General features: G+C 40.2%; 3 protein-coding genes across 4 annotated transcripts in view; all 3 read right to left on the bottom strand.

The window, feature by feature from the left end:
* The window catches only part of trim45 (tripartite motif containing 45), a 66,978-nt gene extending 54,131 nt beyond the window's left edge, over positions 1 to 12,847 (bottom strand). The window contains exon 1 of one of the 2 annotated variants that reach the window (XR_014907891.1): positions 12,460 to 12,826. The gene's annotated coding sequence lies outside the window, so the exon portion shown is untranslated. Of the gene's footprint in view, positions 1 to 12,459 lie in introns of both variants that reach the window. The other variant, XM_085384290.1, reaches the window with a different exon arrangement.
* LOC146650561 (uncharacterized) overlaps positions 1 to 13,375 on the bottom strand; it is a 115,367-nt gene that overhangs the window by 29,480 nt on the left and 72,512 nt on the right. The window lies entirely within an intron of this gene.
* The window catches only part of LOC146650565 (MAGUK p55 subfamily member 4-like), a 29,042-nt gene that overhangs the window by 5,593 nt on the left and 10,074 nt on the right, over positions 1 to 13,375 (bottom strand). Inside the window, exons 6-14 of the mRNA XM_085384294.1 lie at positions 10,992 to 11,123; positions 7,332 to 7,413; positions 6,758 to 6,843; positions 6,371 to 6,442; positions 5,920 to 6,116; positions 5,556 to 5,614; positions 5,197 to 5,214; positions 3,655 to 3,696; positions 3,522 to 3,542 (exon numbers count right to left, since the gene is read on the bottom strand). Coding sequence (XP_085240420.1) covers positions 3,522 to 3,542; positions 3,655 to 3,696; positions 5,197 to 5,214; positions 5,556 to 5,614; positions 5,920 to 6,116; positions 6,371 to 6,442; positions 6,758 to 6,843; positions 7,332 to 7,413; positions 10,992 to 11,123 — 709 coding nt within the window. The remainder of the gene's footprint in view (positions 1 to 3,521; positions 3,543 to 3,654; positions 3,697 to 5,196; positions 5,215 to 5,555; positions 5,615 to 5,919; positions 6,117 to 6,370; positions 6,443 to 6,757; positions 6,844 to 7,331; positions 7,414 to 10,991; positions 11,124 to 13,375) is intronic.

Here is a 13,375-nt window from a genome sequence, read left to right on the forward strand (position 1 = left end):
ATACCGATATGAATCTGATATAGTGTTTTTTAATCAATAAAACTGTTTTTTTAATATCTTGCTGCATTTTGTATAAGTTCATACTCAAGTTTAAATAAACAACAACACTAAAGCTATTCTGTTATACCTGTATGTAAAAAATACAACAAAATATTTCATAGTTCAGCAATACTGATCAATCTAATAAACTTAAACCTACTCCATCCTCCCTATTCTGGTATTTTAAAGAGTACTTAGTAGAAATATTAAGCAACCTAACTAATAGGGTTGCAAACTCCCAGCAAAAAAAATAGGGAACCACCCCCCACCCTCCATCTCATGATGCTTAATCGACGTAATCAACTTTAATTTGATGCAGGTTAGAAAAAAAATGCACAGAAATCAATTATTTTTCAAGAATAATTAAATAGATTCAACATCTTTCTTCTACAGAATTGCAGACTGCACAAATGGTATCTTCCCAAAGGAAAAGGTAGTATAGCTTATTAGGGTATATTAGACTTCTATATATTTTACACAAGATTACAACTTTGGGTGTAAGATTCAGATAATTATTCATTAAAAGGCAGTCGCTCCATATATCAGTTGTTAAGCTTAACACTGGAATGCTTTACAAACATTCAGAGACGAACTTACACACTTGCTTTACTTCTCTCTGGGATCACTTCATCGGAGATGAAATTCTGGTTTTGTAGCGAGGCTACAAATACACATAGCCGCTCTATCACGTGAACACACTGCTCCGACATGCTACGGTTATGAGTCGAGTTACGCCGTGTTGCAAGTTTTGTGAGGTGCTTTTCTGATATTTAATGGATCGGATTACATTTTTTATTTCTCTCCGATATCCGATCCAGTAATTTAGGTCAGTATCGGACTGATACCGATACTATCGGATCGGTCCATCTCTCTTCTCCACAGAACCAGCAAAGGTGTACTCTCAGTGGCAAGGGAACAATAAGAGAACAGCACCACCAAGTCTGGAGACGGAGCAATACTGGAAGAGCATATAGAAGAAGGACGCAACCCATAACGGCAATGCTCAGTGGCTAGTGGATCTGAAGGCAGACCACAGCGACCTCCCCGAACAGGGTCCAGTAACCATCACAGTGGCAGATATCCAAGAAAGGGTCTCCAGTATTAAGAGTTGGACAGCACCAGGCCCTGACATGGTTCACGCCTACTGGCTGAAGAAGCTGACTGCACTCCACAAGCGCCTGGCAGCACAAATGAACCAGCTGCTAGTTGACGAGAGACACCCGGAATGGCTAACTGAAGGCTGGACAGTCCTGATCCTCAAGGACCCCCAGAAGGCACCGGTCCCCTCCAACTACCGACCAATAACCTGCCTCAGCACCATGTGGAAGCTCCTGTCAGGCATCATAGTGGCTAAGATGAACAGGCACATGGGTCAACACATAAGCGGGGCACAGAAAGGGATGGACAAGAATACCAGAGGCACAAAACAACAGCTACTGGCAGACCAAGCAGTCAGCTGAGACTGCAGGACCAGACTGACCAACCTGTCCTGCCTGGATTGATTACAAGAAGGCCTATGACTCAATGCCCCACACCTGGATCCTGGAATGCCTAGAACTATATAAGATTAACCGGACCCTGAGAGCCTTCATCAGGAACTCAATGGGGATGTGGCGGACAACACTGGAGGCCAACCTCAAGCCCATAGCACAAGTCACCATCAAGTGCGGGATCTACCAAAGAGATGCTCTGTCCCCACTGTTGTTCTGCATAGGCCTGAACCCCCTCAGAGAGATAAATGACAAGACTGGCTATGGATACCGACTACGGAATGGAGCAGTTGTCAGCCACCTCCTGTACATGGATGACATCAAGCTGTATGCCAAGAGTGAACGAGACATTGATTCACTGATCCACACCACCAGGATATACAGCAATGACATCGGAATGTCGTTCGGCTGGAGAAGTGTAGTCGGATGGTAACAAAGAGAGGGAAGGTAGTCAGAATGGAGGGGATCAAACTACCAGAAGGCAACATTGCCGACATAGAGGACAGTTACAAGTACCTGGGGATCCCACAGGTGAATGGGAACCATGAAGAGGCCGCTAGGAAAGCTGCAACCACCAAGTACATGCAGAGGGTCAGGCAAGTCCTGAGGAATCAGCTGAATGGTAATAACAAGATCCGGGCTATCAACACCTACGCCCTGCCCGTGATCAGGTACCCTGCTGGCATAATAAGTTGGCCAAAGGTGGAGATAGAAGCCACTAACATCAAGACAAGAAAGCTCCTTACCATGCATGGAGGGTTTCACCCCAAGTCCAGCACCCTGAGGCTGTACGCTAAGCGGAAGGAAGGGGGCCGGGGACTGGTGAGTGTCAGCACCACAGTCCAGGATGAGACAAGGAACATCCACGAATACATCACGAAGATGGCCCCAACTGACCGAGTGCTCAATGAATACCTCAGGCAGCAGAAACCCAAGAAAGTGGAGGAAGGCGAGGAACCATCATGGAATGACAGGCCCCTGCACGGTATGTACCACCGGCAGGTAGAGAAGGTGGCTGATATCCAGAAATCCTACCAGTGGCTGGACAAAGCTGGACTGAAAGACAGCACAGAGGCACTAATCATGGCAGCACAGGAACAAGCACTAAGCGCAAGATCCATTGAGGCTGGGGTCTATCACACCAGGCAAGACCCCAGGTGCGGGCTGTGTAAAGATGCTCCAGAGACAATCCAGCACATAACAGCAGGGTGTAAGATGCTAGCAGGCAAGGCATACATGGAACGCCATAACCAAGTGGCCGGCATAGTGTACAGGAACATCTGTGCCGAGTATAACCTGGAAGTCCCGAGGTCAAAATGGGAGATGCCCCCAAGGGTGATGGAGAATGACCAAGCTAAGATCCTGTGGGACTTCCAGATACAGACATAGTGGTGGTAGACAAACATGAGAAGACGGCCATAGTGATCGATGTAGCGGTTCCGAATGACAGCAACATCAGGAAGAAGGAACACGAGAAGCTCGAGAAATACCAAGGGCTCAGAGAAGAGCTCAAGAAGATGTGGAGGGTGAAGGTGACGGTGGTCCCCGTGGTAATCGGAGCACTAGGTGCGGTGACTCCCAAGCTAGGCGAGTGGCTCCAGCAGATCCCGGGAACAACATCGGAGATCTCTGTCCAGAAGAGCGCAGTCCTGGGAACAGCTAAGATACTGCGCAGGACCCTCAAGCTCCCAGGCCTCTGGTAGAGGACCCGAGCTTGAAGGATTGACTGCCCACAGGGGCGAGTGGGGATTTTTTTTTTTTATATTATACATATATTTTTTTGTTTGTTTGTTTTAAATAATTTATCTTTTCAACTTCATGTGTAAAGAATTTGTTGTTTGGTTGTCTGTCACTCTAAAGTATTGATGAGAAACTCAATAGACATAAATATGAGAAAAACCCCCACTAAGAAATAGAAAGGAACAGCAATGAGTGTCATGCAATCAAAAGGTTGCACTTTTTACACATTCATCACTGGACAGACTTACCTACCAAAATTTATTTCCTCCAGATCTGAAAAAAAAAAAAAATAGTGACATTCAATGGGTTGTTGAATAATGCATAGCTTTCGTATATAAAAACTAAATATTTAAAATATATATGAATATGTATTTATTATGTTCACCTGTTATTGCATGTTTCTCATCAGAATTTGCAGGATTTTCCTCTGGAACAAAATAACAGAAAAGTTAGTTAAAGCTTATTTTCACATACATGTAGCTGGGTTTAACCCTCCTGCCATCCTTTAAAAAACTCACACCCATCACCCTAGGGACCATTCTCAGCCACGCCATAAAAAGACCATATATCCATATTTTATTCCACTTTAAATTAGCCAACCTTGTAAAACTACTTCTCCCTGAAATATTCATGTAAAGTTTTAATTATATTTTCGTTGTTTTAACCCTTCAAATCCCAGTGTTATTACATGAGCGCCCTGTGTTATAAGCCCCAAAAACCAAAAAACGAAACTAAATATTTCCACAAAAAACCAGTTGAAGTAATATGTGATTGTCATTATAAGTAGGCCTTTAGATGGACCAAAGATTGGCACCAACATACATTTTGACCTGCCATTATTTTTTTTGCATTTTTTTTGCAATTTAAAAATTAAAACTTCAAGGCCCTGAGTCTTCATTGACATCCAAGAAAAGAAGAAAAAATAAAATCATATGATGATAATTTGGGGTTGAAAAATAGCGTTTATAATGGAAGTCAATGGGCAGAAAATGGTCCCCAGGGTGATGGGTGTGGGGATTTCTGCTGCTCAGCCATTTTAGGCTGATTTAAGGAATTCACACTGGAATATTAACATTGACAGGTAAAAACTATCCTGTGGCAAGTTTGGTTATATTCCACTGAACACAGTGGAAATGGCAGCCATTTAACACATAGCAGTGGCACAAAAAGGTCCCAAGAAGGCAGGAAGGTTAAATACACCAACAAAGACAACATACTGTATGGCTGAAAGGCACAAAAAACTATGTTTGGTTGAAAGTGTTAATGTGACAGACTGTAACACAACATAACACACTTCAGTTACTGTGAAAGGAGCAGCCTGGCATGATCTTAGCTCTTGTTTCTACCTTTGAGATCTCTCAGAAGATGAAATAAGCAGCTGCAGAAGCAGCTTAATTAACACTGTAGTTCAATTGGTGATTCATGTGTGCGAATGGTTGTATTTCTCTCTTTGGTAGATTGGTGACCTGTGGATAGATTTCTCATAGAATTCTCATCCTATGAAAGCTGTGATTGACTCTGGATAAGTATGCATGCATGGATAGCTGGTTTTGACTACAAGATATTCCCTAACATGACGAACAAGTGATGTTTGGGAGATATTGTATACCAGTAGTATAGATTATTGTTTCTGTTAATAGTCTCAGAGACCTCAATTATTATAGTTTTATTCAATGATTTAAAAAAAAGTCTTCTGTGGTTTCTTGTTTTTGTTATTGGTGGTTTGTTATTAGCCTAAGCGACACCTCTCTGTGTTAGGAATTGACTGACAGGTTAGTGCAGATAACAGTAATTAGTGCTGAATAATAATAATAAAAAAAGGTGTCATCAAAACAAGCTAACAAACAAGCACACTCAGAAAAATAAAATGAACTAAACTACGACATTAAATGACTATTATGGATGATGTTTCACATGTCACACCCACCGTTAGCAGTCAGGGTCACTAAGGGCAGCAGGGTTAACAGAAAAAATAAACAGCCGTTAAAAGCATTGCTCATTTTATGTCACAGCAGGTAGAGATTTACACACAGGTGAGAAAAAAAAACTTTTATGCACACACCGACTTAAAATAACAAATTAGTTTTGTAGTGACTGACTTATCTTTCAAATATTTTAAAGACTAAAAAATACATTAAAAGTGCTTCATGTAATCACACTGGTTTGTAAAACTTTAGGCATTACTGAGAAATATCCAAGTTACAAACAACTCTGCAATAAATGTACATATAATATATAAACCATTAAATAAGCACATGTTTAATAATAACAACCATGATTCCTCACGTGGTCTGATGCAGGTATGAACCTGTAAAGGCTGACACCACCATTGTTCCCTCTGTTTACTGTAGAAAGAGAAATAAATTGTTAAATGCAACCAATGTATTAGAGTCTTAAGCTAAAATCATGGAGCCAAACTGCAAAGATATATTCTTTCTGACATTATTATAAGCTAACTTTACCTAACAGTGTTAAGGCTTTGCCATCAGTTAAATGTGCAGAATAAAAGTGATGTAGCCCTTTAAAGTTACTTAGAATTATGTTATAAATGTTTTCTTACTCTCATAATGTCAGATCTATAAACTAACCGCTTCCTCTGGCTGCGGCCTGTAAGTTCGTCACATCTTCACAGTATGTGAGTGCGTCTCACCTCTTCAGCATGCTGGCCGAGGGAATCAGACCAGCGCAGGATGTAGCACATGGCAGTTTCCTGGCTTGCCACCACTGTCCATCTGACTGGTCAACCACCTGAAGAAGGTCTCCTCTGCTGAATGCCATTCCTGCATCTGGACATGGGATGGAAAAATCCTGCAGAGGGCAGTAGTCTACCATTGCCCTCATACATACCTGGAAGACAGACAGATAAACTTTGTTTTATTGCAGATTAAAAAAATCAATTAATCAAAAAGTGAAACATTCACAGATGTACTGAGGGAAATCATGTTTTTAAACCTGGAACACCAGCCTGGAAAATAACAATCAGTGAATCATGTCAGTAATTGTACAGGGATTTTCCTGCTCATAAGTAAGTTTAATGTCAACAAAATGTGCTTTTAATAAAGTGATACTGGAGGTAAAGTGATAAAGTGTGTGTTTCTTACTGGTGTCTGGCTGAGGATGGCCTGAGATGGATTTGGAATGATTTTAAACAGGATAGTGCCTTGGGAATTGGCCTGACAGGGAAAGTCATACACAAGAAGTATACATGGTGAGAATTATTTTTAATAATCAAATGTACACGCTTTCACCAAGCATGTTGTCATACTATCATTTATACATATTATTAATACTATAAAGCTTGTGTTTAACATTTTCGTTTTCTTTTTTTTTCTTTTCTTTTCTTTTTTTTTTTTTTTTACTTTAAATGGCTTTTGAATGAGGTGGTAAAAACTGCCTTTAATATTTCTAAAATGTATACAATAGCATTGATAATAGTATTTTCTTTTAAATAATGTTTTTCTTATTTTTAGCAGATGCTGATAGCATACCAGTATATGGATGACCTGTTCTGGTTCCAGGCCCACCACTGGGTTTCCATTTACCTCCACTAATAGGTCTCCAGGATGTAGAAGTCCTGATACAGGCAAAAACCCATATTTATTAAGACATATTATTGCTAGGCGTGATGTTTTCATCTCTCACACACAGACATAAGCAAAAATGCACATGCAACACACACACACACACACACACACACACACACACACACACACACACACACACACACACACACACACACACACACACACACACACACACACACACACACACTTTCATATCTTAGTGAGGACATCTCATTGACATACTGCTTTCTTTAACCCTCAGCCTAAACCTAACCATAACCTAATTGTAACCCTGACACTAAAACCACATTCACCTTCAAACTCGGACGGACATTTTGTTATAAGCGACTGTATAAGTATAGTGGCATGTCAATTTTCTGTCCTCACAAAGCTGTCTAAACATGTAACACACACACACACACACACACACACACACACACACACACACACACACACACACACACACACACACACACACACACTTAAAATACTTGTATACCACTGCGGTCAGCCAATCCTCCATGAATCACCCGGGCAATAGAGATATCTCCCGTCGCCTCATCCTTTCTTATAGTTGCACCCTAACAGATAGAGAGTTGTTCAAAATTTAACAACAAAGTAAAAAGCAAGCAAAAATAGTGACAAGAGATCTTAAGGCAAAGGCAAAATGTTTTCTAAGATTAGCAAATGGAAAATTTTGACTAAATTAATTTTTAAAAGTACACGATTTTAAAAGTAAATAATAAATACTTTGTTTAAACACATTTTCTCTTCATGAGATCCTCATTAAAAAATCAGCAAATTAAGTAAAAGCTCTTCTTGTACGCCAGTTATTATTATTATTATTATTTTTATAAGGCCTTCCATTTTTGTGCCATTTTGTGAGGAATATCAATATACACACTAACATAATACACCCAGCAGCTGAACATACATTCAACTCAAAGCCACACAGTTTAGTGCTGGTGGTAGATCAAAGTTAAATAGATAACTAAAGGGTTTTTTTCTTTATATTTTAATGCTTGGGCATTTGATATTAACTCATTTTGCATTACATCAAAATATCATGGGGACTCTAAAGGTAAACACTATCAACACAATACCATGTCCACTACAGGCCATTGCTAGAAGCAAACTGGTAGCAAGGGCTCATGAAAATTAAGGATAACTTTAGTAGTCCTGCAAATTTGCTACCATAGTTTTGGGAAATGAAAATGCTAAATTATTTAAAAAAATGCCAATTACATAAGCTCCAACCAGGCGCTAAAACAGTGCTCATGAAAATTAATTTTGATGTTTCTATATGTGGAATAATGTAAAACTTCTTAGGTGTTTCCACAGGGTTTTATTGCTGTATTTGATGTGCAATAGATACCACGTAAATATACAAACAATAAGTCAAGATGAATGCAGTTCGACATGTACAAAATAATCCATAACAAATATTATTAAAAATAAATTTAACCCTAAACACTTTCCTCCTTTTTTGCTCAATGTATATATTCAGACCATCATAGTCAAGAACCCAAAATAATAAATCAGAGCTGATGAAAAAAATGAAAGCTGTCATACTTTTTAAGAATAGTTGGACTAGATGACGAAAATAAGACAGAAAGAAATTGCTTTGTACCTTTATATTGTTTGCTTTTGTTCCTTTGAGTGATTGTTTGAAAAATCGAAAAAGTCTTCAAATTAAAAAAAAAAAGTCCATATGTTGTTGTAGCTGATATTTCTTTTTAGACTAAAACATTAGGTATTTTTGTCACTGTCACAGCTTTTCCAGTACAAATGCTGGAAAGAGATGAAAAGCTTTGTTTTTAGTCTAGTTACTCTTTCTTCTTCTTCTTCTTTGTTTTTAAGCAGCCTGTACTCTTACAGTCTTGTTGGTCCTCCAGAGGAGCTCTTGAAATGGTTCCAGTGTTGAACCTCACTTGTCCATTATTACCACCCCTACCTGCCCTCTGAGGAGCTGCCACCATCCTTTTGGATCCACCATTAATTTGTGTTGGACTCCTAGATCTTGTAAAGTCGTCTGCACAAGAACTTGTGGATGAAGAAGAGGAGAAAGTAGTGGAAGAAGATGGTGAGAGTGGGCCTGGGTATGGTATTGGAGATTTGCGGACAAGTTTTGGAGATAATGAGGAGACCCTTGGAGGAGGTGAGGGTGGATATTGTTGTGTCTTTGTCTGTGAAGGAGATGACTCGAGGTGTTTTTTGGTTACGATTAGCCCCTGAAGCTTGTCCACCACCTCGGCAAGCAGGTTAAGTGCCTGGGCGTTCTCTTCCACGCTGTCTGTGATCATCTCTGATGCTGCCACCATCCTCTCACCAAGTTGGCGTACATCCTGACTATTGTGTTCAATACTGCTGGCCACCATCTGAACAGTGGACCTAAGCTCTTCCACACTGCACTGTTTCTTGAGTTCAGCAGGCTGATTATGGTGTCTTGATTGCTGCTGCTGCGCATTTTGTTTACGTTTTGATATGTTCTGGCATTCATTGTGACGAGGAGCTGTAGCGTAGTGGAACATTAATGGATGATTTAAAGACTCTTCCTGATGTGTGTTATGAGGTCTGGTTTGAGTGGTTTGACAACCATCTCTTCTGGAGATAGTGCTGACCCCTTGTTCCTGAGTACTCCTTCTAGCTGCAGGACTAGAAGGAGCAGTGCGAGATCTAAGAGGGTTCATGCCACGACAAGAGGAGGTCCTTCCAGGTGTGGGGATATTTTTTGACTGTCCTCCTGTAGAATTTTTTTTGTACAACACAGGAGAGTTGGGAAGGCTAAAACTGTAAGCTGGGATTGGAGGAGGTGGGTATGCGTAGTCATCACTGCTCTCTCTGGTTGAAGCACCATCTTTCCCATTGGGTTTGAGTTCCTCTGAAAATGAACCACCAAATAAATTTGCAGTTCAAGAGAACAGAAAGACATTAGCAAACTATGTCTGAAAAGAAATGTAATGGCAGGAAAGCCCAAAAGACTTATAGACTGCCAGATGATGGCAGGTTCATGAAGAAATGAACACTTAGTTGCACTGAGGAATGACACCAAGATAGATGAAGTGGTTGTTGCCTTTCATTGCCATTGCTAGACATATGAAAATATTTGCCCAGAAAGTACCAAATACTAGAATGATTAGATACAAGAAAGAATGAATCCTCGATTATGATTAGTGAAGGTACTGATGGATGGCCTGCGTTTCTATGATATGTTGCCATTGTTTTTTATATTTGATGGCTTAAATACAGACAAAGAATGATCAAATGAAAATGGTCAGATGATTGGTGATTGTATGGACTGTCATCATCTGTTCTTCCTCCTCTTACCAGTGCAGGTAGCAGGGTTCAAAACAGAGGGAGCTGACTGATTGAGTCCTTTGTTCCCAAGTTTTACAGTTGGTGAACACAAATAGCAACTTCCTGTGGATTCATAGCGAGGGAGAAAGGGGTGGGACCTGCCGTCTTTATGAACAAGGGGAAGCTTTGCTTCACTTTCGGGCACTCTGAGCTCCTCCCCTGACTGAGCTCTTCTTGCAGGGATGAGGCGTTCCAATGTAAAGCGGTGCAGGCTGCTCCAGCGGCTGTGAATTTCTCCTACACTCCTTCTACACTCTTCTCCACTCTTAATGAATGAAAGATGAGAAACTTTGAGTTTTTAGGGTTTATTAGAACATTTTAAAGTTAACATAATGTAATTTATATTTAAGCAATTTAAGACTTAACTACTTTATGACTAATCTGAGGGCACCTTGCAAGGCTACCTTCAGATTTGTCATCGAATCTATGAAGTCAACAAGCCATCTTGTTGACTTCATAGATTCTGTTTAACAAAAGTGATCATTTCTGCATCCCTTTCTTACAGGAATATATTACTAATTTGTTTGGTTTGTTTGAAAATGTAATCACTCTCTGGATTGTGCTTATAAGCAATGTTTTTTGTCATTTTTCTTTCAGAGAGTTTTGGACGACATAGATATTGAGACTAATAACGCCATGTAAATAGAAAGCTAAGCTACCTTAGCTTATCTAAAACAAAAAACAAGGACAAAAAATGACAAAAACACATTTATGTATATTTATAGGTTTCTATAGCTGACACGAACGAAACTGTATTTCTGAGCAAAAGTTTACATTTATGAGGAAAATGCTTATGTCTTACCAGAGGCTGGTTGTTCTTTACAAGACACACAATCCTCATTGCCTCCTCATCCTCTGGTATTTCATCAGGCAGAGGGGGTAAGACAGGCTCATAGTCTGACTGTGCAACACTGTCATGAGATGACAAGAGAGCCTGATATACAGAGAGATAGATAATCAGTAATGGGTAACCAGAAACTTCAAATATAAGTTATAAGTTAACCTCTGGGTGGTCTTGGGTCGATTTGTGCCATTTTTCATTGTTCGTATACACGCCATTTGCACTGTGTTGAACGGAATATAGCCAACTTTTCCAAAAAAAAGTCTGGTTACATATATTTCAAAATTCCAGTCTGACTCCCTTAAATTAGCTTCAGTGGCTGAGCTACAGATAAACTTACACTATTGGTCCTAGTGGTCGATTTGTGCCCCATTGAAACCCATTATAAACGCTATTTCCCATTCCACGGTCATTACAACCAAATAATGGGCCATCTTCCGAATGTTGGTGGTACTCGGGAGTCCGGGCCTTGGAATTGTATCTTTTGGGAAATATTTGATTTCTTTGTTTTTTGGGGCTAAAAAAACAGTGCGGCCATGTGACGAAACCGGGATATAAAGGGTTAAAATCCGTGAAATGTAATTAAAACTTGATATGAATATTTCAAGGAGAAGTAGGTCTAAAAGATTGGCTAATTTAAAGTGGAAAAAAATATTAATATATAGATATTTTATGGCACTTTTCATGGCGTGGTCGATTTGTGGCTCTAAGCCCAATAGTGTATGCATTTTTCTAGGACCCCCCAGAGGTTAAGAAAGGCATGCCATGATGAACATGGATTCTAAAATGAATCTATAAAACGAATCTATATATATATATATATATTAGGGGTGCAACGATATTCGTATCGATATTGAACCGTTCGATACAGTGCTTTCGGTTCGGTACGCATATGTATCGAACAATACAACATTTGTAATTTATTTTATCAATTTTCCTTCTGACGATGCTGTCTGTGTTGAGCGCTCAGTGAATCTGTGTTCGACTACTCCGCCTAGGCTGCACTGTCGAGCGCAGATCCACTGAGCGCTCAACACAGACAGCATAGTCAGAAGGAAGAGAGCAGGGCAAGCTAGCGAGACAGAAGTTAAGCTCTACTTGCAACAGGCAAATTGAACCTCATTCAGATCTGGCGTTTGGAATTATTTTGGTTTTCATGTGACGTATGACCCTGAAGGTAAGCGAGTCATGGACTAAAGTAAAACAGTATGTTGGATGTGCCATGCAATGCTCAATTACATTGGTGTGAACTAGTGTGTTAGCGCAGTTAGCTCGTTAACGTGCTTGCCGTCTAGCCCCATGCACGGAGCGATCGGCGGTAGCTCGTTAACGGAGATTTGCCGTGTTGTGGCGTTAAGGTCATTTCAACGAGATTAACCTGAAAGCACTAGTGGGAACACAACGAATATGACTGCACATTTACACCGACATCATCCTAGTGCAAAGACAAAAACAACAAGCATGCTACTAACTTTAGCCGAGTCATTTAGACAGCTGTTAGCACGTGATTCTCCTTATGCTGCTGAGAATATAGCCCAGAAGAAGCGGATAGTATAGCTTTTATTTTGGAAAGAGCCATTTCTCTGTAATAAACTCTCTTTTCCAAAGATGAGTGATTCCTCAATCAGATACAGGGCTTGCAATATCGCTAGCCCGACGTCCCGGAGCTAGCGATTTTTTCAGTCGGGCTACCAAAATCTATCTCTTCCCTGCCCATCGGGCTATTGTAGGAAAAATATATGTCAATGCTTTTGCATTCTTTCAGAAATGTAGCTGGGTAATTATGTCATTGGCATCGGTGAGTCACTGTCAATATGTGACATATTGAAGTTGCGTTTGAATTTGCGCTTGTTTTTTTGCTTTCACTTTGCAATCGTGCGAACTGTGTATAGAGAGCGACAGCACTGATCTGTGAGTGATGATAATTTGTGCACCAATTCCTCTGACATCGTCTTATTAATCGTTAGCTTACTATGCAAACATGACAAGTGAAATCTCCCGCAGCTTAAACATGTGAGAGGTTGATCGCGCAGAGAATCGCTGAGCTTACGTGAGTGAGCGTGTAAAAGCATTTCAGTTCTGCTGAGCCAAATAAGACAGGTCAGGGTGAAGAAGTGACAGCCAAAGAAAAGCTTACCACAAAACGGAGAAGTTATGACAAATCAGACTATAAGGCAAAAAGAAAGTGCAGCTTTATGGTTTCATGGACAAAAGAATTTCTGTGGCTGCAATATGATGAGCTAAATAACCAGGGCTGCACATAAGTGGTCCGCAGGTGCGCATTCGCTGTCAAAATAAAAAACACGCACAAGGGTTAGGGTTAAATTTAAAAACTGTACTTTTGA

This window comes from Rhamphochromis longiceps, linkage group LG16, assembly GCF_057381845.1.
Source record: "Rhamphochromis longiceps isolate RC_006_pf linkage group LG16, R_longiceps_female_GT1.1, whole genome shotgun sequence".
NCBI classification, from domain to species: Eukaryota; Metazoa; Chordata; class Actinopteri; order Cichliformes; family Cichlidae; genus Rhamphochromis; species Rhamphochromis longiceps.